The 15,385-nt window shown below is 35.9% G+C and overlaps 1 protein-coding gene across 6 annotated transcripts in view; it reads left to right on the top strand.

Moving 5' to 3' along the window:
- Nucleotides 1–15,385, top strand: part of FXR1 (FMR1 autosomal homolog 1) — a 66,524-nt gene that overhangs the window by 46,136 nt on the left and 5,003 nt on the right. For 2 of the 6 annotated variants that reach the window (XM_054713759.1, XM_054713762.1), the window contains exons 10-14: nucleotides 125–234; nucleotides 6,998–7,084; nucleotides 8,324–8,531; nucleotides 11,885–12,088; nucleotides 13,986–14,186. In XM_054713759.1, coding sequence (XP_054569734.1) covers nucleotides 125–234; nucleotides 6,998–7,084; nucleotides 8,324–8,531; nucleotides 11,885–12,088; nucleotides 13,986–14,186 — 810 coding nt within the window. Of the gene's footprint in view, nucleotides 1–124; nucleotides 235–6,997; nucleotides 7,085–8,323; nucleotides 8,532–11,884; nucleotides 12,089–13,985; nucleotides 14,187–14,887; nucleotides 14,969–15,385 lie in introns of all 6 variants that reach the window. The other 4 variants (XM_008142345.3, XM_054713758.1, XM_054713761.1 and 1 more) reach the window with 4 other exon arrangements.

Genomic DNA, 15,385 nt, shown 5'->3' on the forward strand with positions numbered 1-15,385 from the left:
TGAGTTAATCTAAAGATAGAACATTGCTTGGTCTTTATAATTTGATAGCAAGTTATAAATTATTTGGAAAGGATAGCGGTATTGGTTTTTAACTTACCATTATATTTGTTTTCTCTTATTAAAGGAAAAGTAATTGGGAAAAATGGCAAAGTTATTCAAGAAATAGTGGACAAATCTGGTGTGGTTCGGGTGAGAATTGAAGGAGACAATGAAAATAAACTACCGAGAGAAGATGTGAGTATTTAAATGTAATTTATTTGGCCTGTTGTTGTTTTTTTTTGTGTGTGTGTTTTGTTTTTTATTTTTTCATATTCTTTTCTTAGCTGACTTAATATTATTTTGTATTTTGGAAATTGTTTTATGAAATTATATCTAGTGAGCTATTTACACTCTAGTGCAATGGACTTTTCTAAAAAAGTTCTGTTCCCTGTAATATTTCTTTTGCATACTTAGAAAAGAAGTCTACATTTCATCATGGGCCCTGGGTTCCTTGGTTGGTTTCGCAGTACTTGAGTAAAATGCCAATCCTATCTAATAAAAGGGTAATATGCAAATTAACTGTCACAAAGATGGCAGTGCCCAGTCCCCTCAGCCTCGCCGGAGTCCCCCGGTCCTGGGGGGGCTGCCGCTGAAAGCGGGCAGCATGAGCGGCCTGACGGAATGCTTGCTTGCTTCGTCGCCGCCGTGACGGAGGGCCTCTGAGCAGCGGGCACAGAGCGGGCGGGGCGGGATGCTTGCTTCAGCGACGCCCCCGCCATGGAGGGCCTCAGAGGAACAGGGGACCTGGCCCACAGCGTCCGCAGGCAGGCCGCCTCCCGTGGAAGCAGCACGGCTTCTGGTGGCAACCTGCGGTTCCCGCCGGTTCCCACGGAAGCGGCCTACTGCACGTGATACTGCCTGATGGGCTACTAGTTTTTTAATAGAAGTCTTCAATTTGATTATTTTTATACTTAGAATGTAAACCTGTTCAATTTGGTATTAAACAATACAGTCTTCTATGAAGGAATTCTTGACAGCACTCTCCCTAGCATTTTTATAGAATCTGAAAGCACTGACTCTTAATTGAAATCTTGAAGGTTTTCTGTTGCTATTTTAATATGAACTTTCTGAAATTTCTTTTCAGTCTACTTCTCACATTTTGATATTTTGTCTACAATGCTGTTCATTGCTTTCATATATCACTTTCAGGATCTCTTTATTTTGTGGCTTCAGTAGTCAACACTGTGTAGTTGACTTAAACTTTGTATGTTTGAATATAAGGCAAGGATTTTCCTACAGAATATCTTCCAGCAATACACTCATACATAACTTCTTCAGTTTTGCACAATAGATAACTGTTTGGAGAGTTTGTTAGCCTATTGGATAGAATCAGTCTCATAAAACAAAAAGCTGTAGATATTTAGTTTAAGTAAATAGCTTCACATTAAGGATGTTGTAACGATGCCTATCAAAGATGGTCACTTCCTTTATTCATTTTTTTCTTTAACTTTTTTTAAAGTAAATCTTTATTTTTCAGATTATTACAGTTGTTTCTCTTTTTTCCCTCCATAGCTTCCCTCCACCCGGTTCCCACCCCACCCCATGCCCTTACACCACCACCCCCACTGTTCTCATTCATAGGTGTAAGATTTTTGTCCAGTCTTTTCCCGCATCCCCTTTCTCCTGAGAATTGTCAGTCCACTCCCTTTCTGTGCCCCTGATTCTATTATAGTCATCAGTTTATTCTGTTGATCAGATTTTTCACTTGATTTTTACATTCACTTGTTGATAGGTATGTATTTGTTGTCACTTTGTTGTTCATAATTTTTATCTTTACCTTTTTCTTCTTCTTCTCTTCTTAAAGAATACCTTTAAGCATTTCATATAATACTGGTTTGGCAGTGATGAACTCCTTTAGCTTTTTCTTATCTGTGATTCTGTTTATCTGACCTTCAATTCTAAATGATAGCTTTGCTGGGTAGAGTAATCTTGGTTGTAGGTTCTTGCTATTCATCACTTTGAATATATTTCTTGCTTCTCCCTTCTGGCCTGCATAGTTTCTGTTGAGAAATCAGCTGACAAACGTATGGCTGCTCCCTTGTAGGTAACTAACTGTTTTTCTCTTGCTGCTTTTAGTATTCTCTCTTTGTCTTTTGCCCTTGGCATTTTAATTATGATGTGTCTTGGTGTGGTCCTCTTTGGATTCCTCTTGTTTGGGGTTCTCTGTGCTTCCTGGACTTGTAAATCTATTTCTTGCACCAGGTAGGGGAGTTTTTAGTCAATATTTCTTCAAATAGGTTTTCAGTATCTTGCTCTCTCTCTTCTTCTGGCACCCCCATAATTCGGATGTTGGTACACTTGAAGTTGTCCCAGAGGCTCCTTACACTATCTTCATATTTTTGGATTCTTTTTTCTTTTCCAGTTGGGTGTTTTTTGCTTCTTTGTATTTCAAATCTTTGACTTGATTCTTGGGATCCTCTAGTCTGCTATTGGATCTCTGTATATTATTCTTTATTTCAGTCAGTGTATGCTTAATTTCTGATTGGTCCTTTTTCATATCCTTGAGGGTCTCACTAAATTTCTGTGAGGTTTCTAGAAGATTCTTCAGTAATCTTATAACCGTGGTTTTGAACTCTATATCCAGTAGTTTGCTTTCCTCCATGTCTGTCATTTGTGACCTGTTTCTTTGTCTCTGCATTTTGGCTGCTTCCCTGTGTTGATAGAGTGGCCTTGTGCTAGGTGTCCTATAGGGCGCAGGGGCTCAGCCTCCCCAGTCACCTGAGTTGGACACTCTTGGTGCACCCCTTTGTGGGCTGTGTGCACAGTCTTGTTGTAGTTAAGCCTTGATGGCTGTTGGTATCACTGGGAGGAATTGACCTCCAGGCGAATTGGCTGTGAGGACCAGCTGTGTCTACAATGGAAGAACTGCTGTGCTGGAGACACCCTTATGAGACAAGACTTGCTTCAGTGGGGCTTTGGTGCTCACTGAGTCTGCCCCTTGAGTATGTCGCTTATGGATGTGAAGAGTTGTTATCTGGTATGGTCTCACACTGACCACTGGGTACACTGGCTCTTGGATCTCCAAGGAGGTGCAAAGTCAGCCACTGCCTGAGGCCACCCAGCAGGAGCTACACAGAGATCTGCAGATTCCTCCTCTTTGTTTGGGGTTTGGAAGTGCCAGATGAGGCCCAGCTGTGAAGCAAGGCAGGCTGCTGCTGCCGGGCCTTGGGCCTTCTTTTGGAAGCTTTGTAGCTCTCTGACCCAGCTGCAATTTGTTAGGTTTTAGGCTGCAAAAGGACAGACCATTCATATGCAAATGCCGCTGTGCACAGCTTGGGTGGGGTTGTAAATTAGGTGGGGTGGGGTCTCAGGGCAGAGCAAACAGCAATGGCTGCCAGTTAGCCCTGCCCCGGAGAGGGCCCCGGGTCACTCTGTCCCAAGCCCTGTGCAGAAACAATGATCGCTGCGAGCACCCCCGAGAGAAAGCCGCCCTCACATTCCAGTTTCTCCCCATATGAGTCTGGATCCCCAGAGTCTCGCCCAGACCTGGAGTTCAGAGCAATCGGGAGCTTGTATCTCCCTCCCAATTGAATAAAAACAACAGCACACCCAGTTGCTAGCTTATTTCGCGCGTGCCTCCGCACCTCCACACCTCTGAACCTCCACACCTCCTACCAGTCTCAGTGCGCTTTTTTCTTTCCTTCTAGTTGTAGAACTTCCACTCAGCCAGCTTTCCTGTGGTTCTGGATGATGCTTGTTTTGTCTTTTAGTTGTAGTTTTGATGTGGTTGTGAGAGGCAGCAAGTACAGGTGTTTAACTATGCTGCCATCTTGGTTCGGTAATTCACTTTTGATCACATAGTAGGAAATTTTAGAATTGTTAGAGGTGCTCGCAGCTATCATCGTTCCTGCACGCGGGATGCGGAGAGCCAGGGACCTCTCCGGTTCAGAGCAGCCAATGCTTATTCATTTTAATTAGTTAGAATGTGGAAGAAAATGAGGAAAAACAAATGACTTAGTATGTATATATATAAAAGGCTAATATGCAAAGTGCCCTCGGGAATTTGGGAGAACTGGAGTTTGATCACTCACTATGATGTGTACTGACCACCACGGGGTGGCATGGAACATGGCAGGCGACCAGCAGTGGTGGTGGGGCGCTGAGGGAGAGAGGAAAGGAGGGGAGGGGGAACCATGCAGTGGCAGCGCATGGGTGGTGAAGGAAGGAGGAGATGGGGAGGTGGGGGAACCATGCGGTGGTGGTGTGCCAGTGGCAAGGGAAGGAAGAGGCAGGGAGGGGGGGAACTGTGCAGTGGTGCGCAGGTGGTGAGCAAAGGAAGAGGTGGGGAACCTGATCAGCCCTGATTGCCAGCCAGGCCTACAGACCGTATCCATGCACGAATTTCGTGCACCGAGCCTCTAGTTATACCTATGAGTACTTGTAGCTCAGATTGATTTCAATTTGCACTGTTTTGAAAATTGCTATAAATCATAAATAACATTCTTAAGCAAACCCTCTTTCCCTTCCCACCATTTTTCCATGACTTTAAGATGCCTTGGAGATAAGGATAAAATTAAGTGTCATACTATTATGGGCACTTTCCCTCTTCATGCTTAATATTTAAGATAATGGAGATCTATTGGTATATTACCACTATTTAAAATCAGTCAGAAGATCAAGATGTTTACTGGCAAAGGCTATTAAACAACTCAAGTATAAATTTCTTGGCTTGATACTAATATCTCATCTTCCCTTACCTTGATTTATCCCAATTGCTTTTTAATATTTACCATCTTGTTGTAAGTGAATTCTAGGTTCTCCTTCAAATATAAAAATTTATACTTTTCAGTTTGTAGTATTGGTCAGTTGTTCCATTTTTGTGCTAGGTTAAATTTAAATGCTTACCGAAACCAAGAAAATCATGTAAATGATTAAGCGGGTTGAGATTTACAAGATAGGGATGGGAGGGCACCAAATAACTTTCTGTAAAAGAAACATGCTGCTCAGTTTTAATTTGATTGACGTGTGGGAATGCTGCATTGTATTGCTAGATTATCTGATATTTTTTAAGAGAAGCTGAAAATCTATAATACTATAAAGAATTTTTTCAGTTTCCTAAACATTTCATGTTAAAACGAATCTGAAGGTTGGTAATAGTTTATTTTGGGCCACCATTCCACAGTGTAAGCCATCTAAATCCTGGAGAGTGTTTATAACTTGCTTTCTCCAAAATCTTTGGTGATTCATCTCTGGTCTGAGATGACCTTTGTATTCGTAGTAATTATTGTTGGTATACTAGGGTATATAATGATTTTCTTTTATATTTTCTAGTTTATCTTATATCTCCAAGCCAGTAATACTCCTTGAAATCAAATCTGAATTCTCTCTCTCGCGCGCGCGCGCTTTTTTTTTTCTTTTTTTTTTTTTCATTTTTCCCCTGTCACAATGAATTTTATAGATTAGGCACTTGATATTTTAAATCATTTAATTAAGATTTTTTTTTTTTTAAGATTAAGGGTTCCCGCCTAACCAGTTTTGCCAGATTTGCTCAGTGGATAGAGTGTCGGCCCACCGACTGAATGGTCCCGGGTTCGATTCCGGTCATGGGCATGTACCTTGGTTGCTGGCTTGATCCCCAGTGGGAGTTGTGCAGGAGGCCAGCTGATCAATCTTTCTCTCTCAACAATGTTTCTAACTATCTCTCTCCCTTCCTCTTTGTAAAAATCAATAAAATATATTTTTTAAAAAAAGATTGAGAGTTCCCCAGTCCCAGTAGGGGCTTGTGCAGGAGGCAACCAATCCATGTGTCTCTCTGAAATGGATGTTTCTCTCTCTTCCTCCGCCCTCCCTTCCATCTCTCTCCCCCTCCTCCATCCCTTCCACTCTTTCTAGAAATCAATTGGGAAAATATCCTTGGGTGAGGATTAAAATAAATAAATAAACAAATAAATAATTCACCACTTAAATTGTTAAAAAGTCAGTTTGAAAATAAGCGACAGAGTAATTTCTTACACAGAATCAAAAGTTCTTAAGCTACACTTAGTTCCATAAGGAACTATTCTACAAAATCAAGAAAATGGGAAGAGACACTGAAACCCATTGGATCACTTTATTTAGGCTATACTCATTCTCCTTAGTCAATAGTATGCTAGAAGTGTATTTCTTTTTTCTTTTTTTTTAAATATATTTTTATTGATTTCAGAGAGGAAACGAGAGGGAGAGATAGAAACATCAGTGATGAGAGAGAATCATTGATCGGCTGCTTCCTGCATGCCCTCTACTGGGGATTGAGACTGCAACCCAGGCATGTGCCCGTGACTGGAATTGAACCTGGGACCCTTCAGTCCGCAGGCCGACGCTCTATCCACTAAGCCAAACCAGCTAGGGCTAGAAGTGTATTTCTTTAAAGAAAACATATTAATTATCTTAATTCTCTTCTACTTTTTAAAAACCTTCCTTCTTTAAAATTCATCAAAGTAAACCAGGTCTATGTTAATTTTTTGACTTGCTTTTAAACCTGTGACAAAGTATATGCCTTTACCAATAATTCCTTATTTTACTTTGTGTAAATATTTATATTCTGTTGGTGATACTTATGTTAACACTTGGGAAGCATTCCCTCCAACACAGACTTCGAAGATTTCGTTATCTGAAGATGCTCAGTGTCACTAATTATCAGAGTAATGCAAAATTAAAACCACAATGAGATAGCATCTCACACCTGTCAGAATGGCTATTATTAATAAATAAACAAACGGGGCGGGGGATGGATCAAAAAACCTGATATTTAAAAACTAATTTTTTAAATGCTAAGTTGTAGTGCATGTATGACAAATTTTTGAAAATCTCAATATTTCAAATTACATTGATATTTTTAGCAGCATATTTTTAAATCTTGACGTTAGATATAAATTGCTATAAGTTTTAGAAAAGTTTTAAAAATTATATATTGGTATGTCAAGTTTAGGCTAGAACTTTGTTAAAATATTAAATGCTTGAGAACGTTGTTTTCTTACAGGGGATGGTTCCATTTGTATTTGTTGGCACTAAAGAAAGCATCGGAAATGTGCAAGTTCTTTTAGAGTATCATATTGCTTATCTAAAGGTTTGTATACTATTCACATTTATATCATTGTTGCTCCCCACATTAAGCTTAATTAATTTGATGTTTGTAGTAAATTTTAGATATTTATGTATTTTTAATTTAGGTTCAGTTATGCCCTGTTTTTATGAGAATTTATAAATAAAACATCTTTTGCCATAATAAAATGATTTTCCTCATGCACATTGTTTCTCTTTCCCTCTGAACTTTTACATTTCTTTCCTTACTGTTATCACTTAATATACCTACACATTCTGTACTGGAACTATTTTGTTTTTACTTGATCTTTTACATGCAAACAAGACAGAATCAGCAGTGAAGATAGGCAGGCTTTCTTTGTAACTGGTATTATCTGAATCAGATGCCATTCGATAATTCTTAACCATTGTTTATAATGTAATCTGTTTGAGTTTATAAATAGAGCAAGGGCTTTAGAAAAGAAATGCCACAAATTATTAAAAGTTGTATTTATTATTTTCTACTATTCCTCTTTTATTCCTGCTATGTTTCTCTTGTTTAGAGTATAGTAATATCCTCAACTGCTCTGTCTAGTTAGTATGTTTTCCTTTTAGTCATATCATTGCTGCTGTTTTAGTATTTTGAAAGTACCCCTGATAATCTCATTCCATTCTTTTAAAAGCTTATCTTTATATAAGTCTCAGTTCAATCTGGCATTCTAAGCCCATGTTTTACCTTTCAGTACTCTACTAACTTTTATAAAGCCAAGAGCTTTGTTTAGATACCCTACCTTCACATCCTGTAATGACCTCAGTTTCTGAATTATCAAGCCTACTAGTTCATCTAGGTCACAACTCAGGTGTCATTATTTTGATAGGAAAGTAGGTTAATGGTAGCTCTCATTGATGCTACCTGAACCTCATTTAGCAGAGTTTTAACTCATTCAGAGCTAAATCTGGTAACATTGTATAATTACTAGCTATTTAATAAATGAGTTATTTTAATGCTTGTCAAACATCCCCTTGAAAGAGGAGAGTACTGGTCTTTTTTTATATTGTATGCCTGTATCACTTAGCATGACTGGCACACATATTGGGCATCAGTAAATGTTTGGTGAATTGCAACAGCAAATGACCTTGCAGGTTGTGTTCACTAGGAACACAACTATACTTTACCAAAGGCCCACGATGCTTCTTTCATTGGTAGGGAGTATAGCTCTAGCTTTATACTTGAAGAAGACAAAAAGTTACAAATAAGATTTACCCTTCATTGTTTTGATTATAGGAAGTAGAACAACTAAGAATGGAACGCCTACAGATTGATGAACAGCTACGACAGATTGGTATGGGTTTCAGACCTTCTTCCACCAGAGGGCCTGAAAAAGAGAAAGGATATGCCACTGATGAAAGTACCGTCTCTTCTGTACAAGGTTCTAGGTCTTATAGTGGAAGAGGCAGAGGTCGTCGGGGCCCTAATTACACCTCCGGTTATGGTAAAAAAACTTTTTTTTTTCTTTTTTAACTAGTTCTAGTTTAGGTGCTCCAATACATTTTGCTTAATATTATTTAGTTAGTTCTTTACCTTATTTTGCCTTTGAGGGCAGTAGATAGTTCTGAAGTATATATCTTAGTAATAGTGATGGCACACTTTATATTAATGACAATAAAAGGTATGCAATTACAGCTGTGTAATGAAATAAAACATGTTTTTGTTAAGTTGATGGTTCATGATCATATTTATTATTAAATAGATATGAAACTTGTTTTCCAAATATTTCCCCTGTACAGTTGTATACATTTTTCAATAAAAGCCTAATAATGCTGGTTATACTACTAGGAATCATTTTTGCTTACTCTCTGGGGAAAGTAAAAAGGAGAAATATGCTAACCACTGTGCCAAGATTGCATATAACAAATATATACTAGCTTTTAAAATATACTTTATTGGCTCATTCAGCAGTTCTGAATATTAATATCTCTGGAATTATTTTATGAAATACAGCATTTCACTAAAGTGAGGGCTTTAAAAATTAGAACCTAATTAACATTTTTGTAAAATGTATTTATTTTACTCTGAGGATGGGGCCTAACCCATATAGCAAGGGGCTAATGGATTGTGGTGGTCAGTAATTCTCTAATCCTAAATTCTCACTTATTCTTCTTCAGCTTTGTGGAGTTTTCCAATTTTCTACATTTGGACTTGGATCTTAGCAGTGACCTGGTTATTTTTTTCCCTTCATTCTTTCCTTTCTCTTTTCTTCTTCTCTACTCCCCTATGCTAATTCTAACTGCTTTTATAATCCCTAAAATAAAAGGCATTTAGGGAAAATAGGAATATATGAAAGCTTACAGTGTGCAGATTATACATCCAAATTTCATGTCATGTTTGACTGAAGAATCATTTAATGTTGCCAGTTATGTTAAATTCGTACTATTTTTTATTTGTTGTAGAGTTGAAAGATTAATTTTCCCTTCCCTTTCATATCCTCATTTCTTTTAATTTTTAAAGTTAACCCTATATTGAAACGTGAAAAACAAATTTCAATAAAATAAAACTGTTCAGCATGTGAAGGGCTGAGAATTGTGGACAATTATTATATTCCTGAAAACACATTTAATGTGTTTTCAGGAATATAATAGAAAAGCAGTAATTAAATAGAAATTAAGTATACTGAATGATTTCAGATGTGTACAAATTACTAGTATAAATAATCACATTTGACTTTTTGGATGATGAGGATTATCATCTCATTATTATTATCCTCATCTGGGAAGTCAAGTGAAATTATAGACGAGAGATCATTTTTTTTGCAAAATGCTTTTGTTGAGAGTAGATAATAAATTTACCTGAGAAAGGTAGAGGAATATCATTGGGGCTGAAGAAAGCTCTGCCAATTGTTCAGTAGATGGCACTCTTACCTCTGGATCTTTACAGACGGTGAAACATTGTATTTTTTAAAATAACCATGGAACTTAAATGGGCTTGAGAGAAATAAAATCATTCGAATTTGGTTATAGATCTTGTCCACTTAATATCAGAAGGATTTTTTTAAGGAGATATTACATACAAACTGTATAAGAAACATTTTCTCTATAATATCCCTGAAGTTGGTATGTGTTTTATAATGGATGATGTCTTATAACTTTCATTGGCAATATTTGTTGAATGACACCCAAAAGTATGTCTGAGGATGAATGAGTAGCATGTGGATTTAATAAAATGTACTTCAACTATTAAGTTTAGCATACACAATCATTGAAAAGGATGTGAATCATCTTCAGGGGTGATTTTAGAAGGTTTAGAAAGGGGAAAATCTGATTTTAAATTGTGTTAAAAACAGGTCTTTTAATTTGTTGGAGTCATTAAAAATTGAATCAGTTTTATGAATTTTAAAGCTTTTTAAAAAATGTGTAAGTTCAGAAGTTCTTATATATTCCAAAGGTTTTCTTCACTATTCATGAAATGATAAATAAGTGTTTGGGAGATTCAAGGAGAAAGGAAGTTGGTAGGCTCCTTCATTTGTTAAATTTCACATTTTATTTCCTATACTTAGTCCTTCTAACTTTTGTATCTGAAGAGCTCTTGTATTTTGCTTTTATCATCAAATGACAGTGGCATTTAAATGTAGAGAATTTATAGTTTAGCATGGAAGCACTCTTATTTGGGAGTTTTAGCAAAGGAACTTCAAAATCATGCAGAAATTTACTCAACAACAGAAAATGGTTATGTTCATTGGTAGGTGTCTGGGAGCAGTTAAAGGTATGAGACAGAGCTGCACCCTTTACATTTATCATAGCCCAAGTGAGTAGATCCAAAAGGGGTTAAAAATAGAAAACAACATTCGGCAACACTGCATGACAGGTATACATTGCTTCTAAGAAAATAAGAGAGGAGAGGAGAGGTCTGTTTTCATTCACATTGGTCTGAACCTAAAAATTGAACTGGGCTTTGAAAAAAATGTTTGGTTATATGATAAAAAGGAAAAGGTGGAAGAGACATCCCAGAACTACCTAAGAATAGAAGTGGAAATGAGTGTAATAGTGATTGGGTTACATAAATCTAATATAATGGTGATATTGTAGGGCTTCTATAGAGTATTGGCAGTATTTAAATTTTTAAAGCGTCATTATTAAAATAGGTCATTTGAAAATCAGAAATGGTCTAAACTTTTAAAGTTAGGCTGAATTTTTGTCTCATGGATCATGGCTTTAATTCTGTTGTTGGTTTGAAGTTGTCTTTTCTCAGAATAACCCTCTTAAAATTGGTTCAGTAATTTTAAATACTGTATTCTAATTTAAGACACTTTGCTCATAAAACGGCTATTTTATGTACAGCCATTAAAAATACACTCCCAATTTAAAAAAGACAATTAGTTATCAGAAACATTCTGATTTCAGAGAGATTAAAATGTAAAAAAAAAAAAAATGGTAAAATACACTATATATAACTTTATTTTTCTAAATATAATTGAAGTTGCTTTTAAATATTGGGTAGCAGTTATATTTACTAATTTGATATTAAACCTAAAAATGGGCAAAATTTTAAAAATACTTTCCCATTTAGTGCATTTTTATATTTGTATATGTAATGTTTTATATGTTTTCTGTAATATTCTATTGGCTGTAAAACAATTCAGGTTTTAACTTCTGAAGAGTAGATACTATATTATTAGTATAATATTAACATTTCTTTATTTATTAGTTAAGAAATTTTGAAATCAGTGTTTTGATTTAGTGTTTTTAAAGCAGCCAAATAGCAGTTATTTAAACAATGATTTGCAGGAACTTTTTAATTTTTCTTTCATTCCTATAAAAAAAAATGGCTTATGTTCTCTTCTTTCCCAAGGTACAAACTCTGAGCTGTCTAACCCCTCTGAAACAGAATCTGAGCGTAAAGATGAGCTGAGTGATTGGTCATTGGCAGGAGAAGACGATCGAGAGAGCCGACATCAACGAGATAGTAGGAGACGCCCAGGAGGAAGAGGCCGGAGTGTCTCAGGGGGTCGAGGTCGTGGTGGACCACGTGGTGGCAAATCCTCCATCAGTTCTGGTAGTCTTTTATATACTATGTCAGCATCCTTTCTTTGTAAACATTGTGACTTTATACAAATTAGTTTATTTTCCGGGGCCACTGATTTTTGGAAGTTTCTCTTGCTACTCACTGAGGAAGATAATACAACATAACAGTATAAGGAAAAGCCCTTAGAGTATTTTATCAGTGAAGGTTAACTAGAATATTTGGGTCAGAAAAAATGGTCAGATGTTTATCCCTTCAAGTTTGAGGGGCTTATGTAATTAAGATTGTTTTTTTCTCTAGAACTTCTGAGTGTTATGTATTTGTTGGCCAGACCCAGAGAATTCTTATGGTCAGAAAGATCTAAATTCCTTCGTGTACTTAATATTGAAAAGTAACTGAAAAGCATTTTTTGCTACACTATGCACTACTTTGGGAACAGGAAAAAATTGTGTAGTCAATTTAAAATATTTTTTAAATTATTTTACTGTTTGAGGAGTTGAGTTGTAAAGAGAAGTGTTCAGAAGACTGAGATTTGAGGTGTGCAAGCAACTACTTCAGTGGATTTGTAGAGTTGCCAGAATGTTTTTGCTTAGCATAATAGGGCTGGGGGGAGAATTGTCAGGGATACTTGGACTAGATTATATCAGGGAAATAACCATAACGTATTGTAAACCACTTTACGAAAACCACTCTTAATGTTATACAATGCCCTATGAAAGTTTATATAGTATTTTAAATGTTATACAACATTATATATATATATATATATACATATACATATACATATATATATATATATATATATATATATACATATATATATATAACTAAGTATATACCACATGTGCTTACAAGTTAGAAAAAACTGGAACAAATCACAAAATTTAGGGACTTTTTGAAAGGTATTCTCTAGTTCCAGTGAAGCTCTTTAATATCTAAAATTTAGTTTATAGGCTTTCAGATAAATAGTTTTTATATTTTAGTACATTGTTCACTATTACCAAGGTTTATATTATAATATGCTGAACTGCAAAATATATGTACTTAGTGTTTATGATTAATGGATAAACTTAGTGTCTTTTGCAAAGATGCTAGCTTGCTAGCTGTTACCAAAGGAAACTTAGAAATGAAAAGTCGTGCTTAGGTGAATTTCTTCTATAATTTGATTGGTGGAGGCAATAAATGCACATAGGTAAGATGGGTATTTTTTTCTTACAAATTATATTTTAAAACTTTACTTTTCCCACCCTCACCCCACCTTATCCCACCTTCACTTTTTGTTTGTAGAGATGGGAGTACTAGTCAACACTCATTTTCACATTTTGCTATACCCAGTTAGAATTTCAACTTTTTCAGGTTTTTTTTCTTTGTGTTTGTATAGACTTGTTTTGATTGCTTCAGTTTATAGTAACGGATTTCTGGTAAGTCGTGCAGTGCAGGTGTTGAGTATTATTTAGAAATAGTCCATTAATATTAGCAAAGAGAAGTAACAGTCACCTCGATCTCAGTAAAGGTGACAAAAACTCTTTCTACAAATTAATTCATATTAGCTGAATATTTATTTCTCCTTATTTTTATTTTTCTAACCTCTGGTCAGGTTTAGCTAGGAATGTGAATGTCAGAAATAGCATGTATAATGTGCTATATATATCCCAACATTTTCAAAACAAGTCAAAGTGAAACAGTAGGAAGTTGAGGTGTCTGCTCATCTTTTGCTTTAATTTTTCATTGCCATTTCAAGTTTTTTTTTTTATCTTTAGTACTTTCCAGGTAAAATAGTGATAAAGAAAACATTTGAAGACAGAATATATTTTTATTGGGGGAAAATTCAAGTTTAATTATTAATTAATATAGCTTAATATAGATCAAAACATTCCTATTAACTGCAGCTCTCTTAAACGAATATTTCTTGCCTCTGACATGCATATAGTGCTCAAAGATCCAGACAGCAATCCATACAGCTTACTTGATAATACAGAATCAGATCAGACTGCAGACACTGATGCCAGCGAATCTCATCACAGTACTAACCGTCGTAGGCGGTCTCGTAGACGAAGGACTGATGAAGATGCTGTTCTGATGGATGGAATGACTGAATCTGATACAGCTTCAGTTAATGAAAATGGGCTAGGTATGTAAGCACTTAGGGGAAAGATATATATTGTATAATACTGTTAATGTATTATGCTTTTTTCACATAAGAAAACAAAACCCAAAAATATGCAATTTGAAAATTGGATTTTTTAGTGCTTGTTTCAAAGTAGATAGCTTTGTATCTGTCTTAAATATCCAGTTTTCAGATTTATATAGTTAAATTATTTGAAACTGAGAGGGTTTATTAAAGTGCCCTTTGATGCCATTGCATAACACCAATATACAAACTGCAAGGCACTTAATACTCTTATTGTACCTAAACCAAAATTGGGCTTTCAGCTTACCTCTTTAAACATTACTATAAATGACACTAATGAAAATGTGTATATTGAATAGGCATTAATTTGCAAAGGGCTAAACTGTCATTAACTTTGGTTAATAAACTGTATTGGAGAGGAAAAATTTGATCTCCCTGAATGATGGTATTTTAAAAATTAAGTCTGAAAGTTTGTTTAAGAGTTAAAACCCTCTTAATTTCCAGATGATAATTCCATTTTGTAAATCTATTTGGAATGCTTAAAACTACAAAAGTTATTTTCCTATCAGTAATTTATGTGTTTTGTCTTCCCTATTTAACTGAAAGTTTCTCTTTCCCTTTCCTTGAATCTTTGAAGGAACAAAGTTTTTGTCTTGTTTTGTTTTTATCAGAATAGTTCATGGTAAATTTTGCAATTACAGATGATAGTGAAAAAAAACCCCAGCGACGCAATCGTAGCCGCAGGCGTCGTTTCAGGGGTCAGGCAGAAGATAGACAGCCAGGTAACTTGAGTGGACCTGTTGACAACACCAGGTCATAAGCATGAAAAAAAAAATGTCATGTGTCTGCTTTCTAAATATATTATACTTACATATACACATGTGTGCATATATATTCAAGATGTGCATTGCATAAATTGTTTACTCAACTAATAAGACTACTACTACTCTTAAGAAAATGCATTCTTCCTTGACACCGTAAATGTTTAGTAACCTGTCTAATTGAACTAATATGACTCAATTTTTTTCATGAAATACTGTTGAGAAGGCCATTATTTTGTCCACTTGGCAGATTCTTCACACTTGAGTTGGGGCCTGCCATCCCAGGGGACTATGTTGTTAGATTGTGATTGAGGTTGATTGGCAAAACTGGAGAGCTTTTGCATGGTGCCTGCTTACTCTTATCTGCATTTGCACCTC

This window comes from Eptesicus fuscus, chromosome 3 (genome assembly GCF_027574615.1).
Source record: "Eptesicus fuscus isolate TK198812 chromosome 3, DD_ASM_mEF_20220401, whole genome shotgun sequence".
Lineage (NCBI taxonomy): Eukaryota > Metazoa > Chordata > Mammalia > Chiroptera > Vespertilionidae > Eptesicus > Eptesicus fuscus.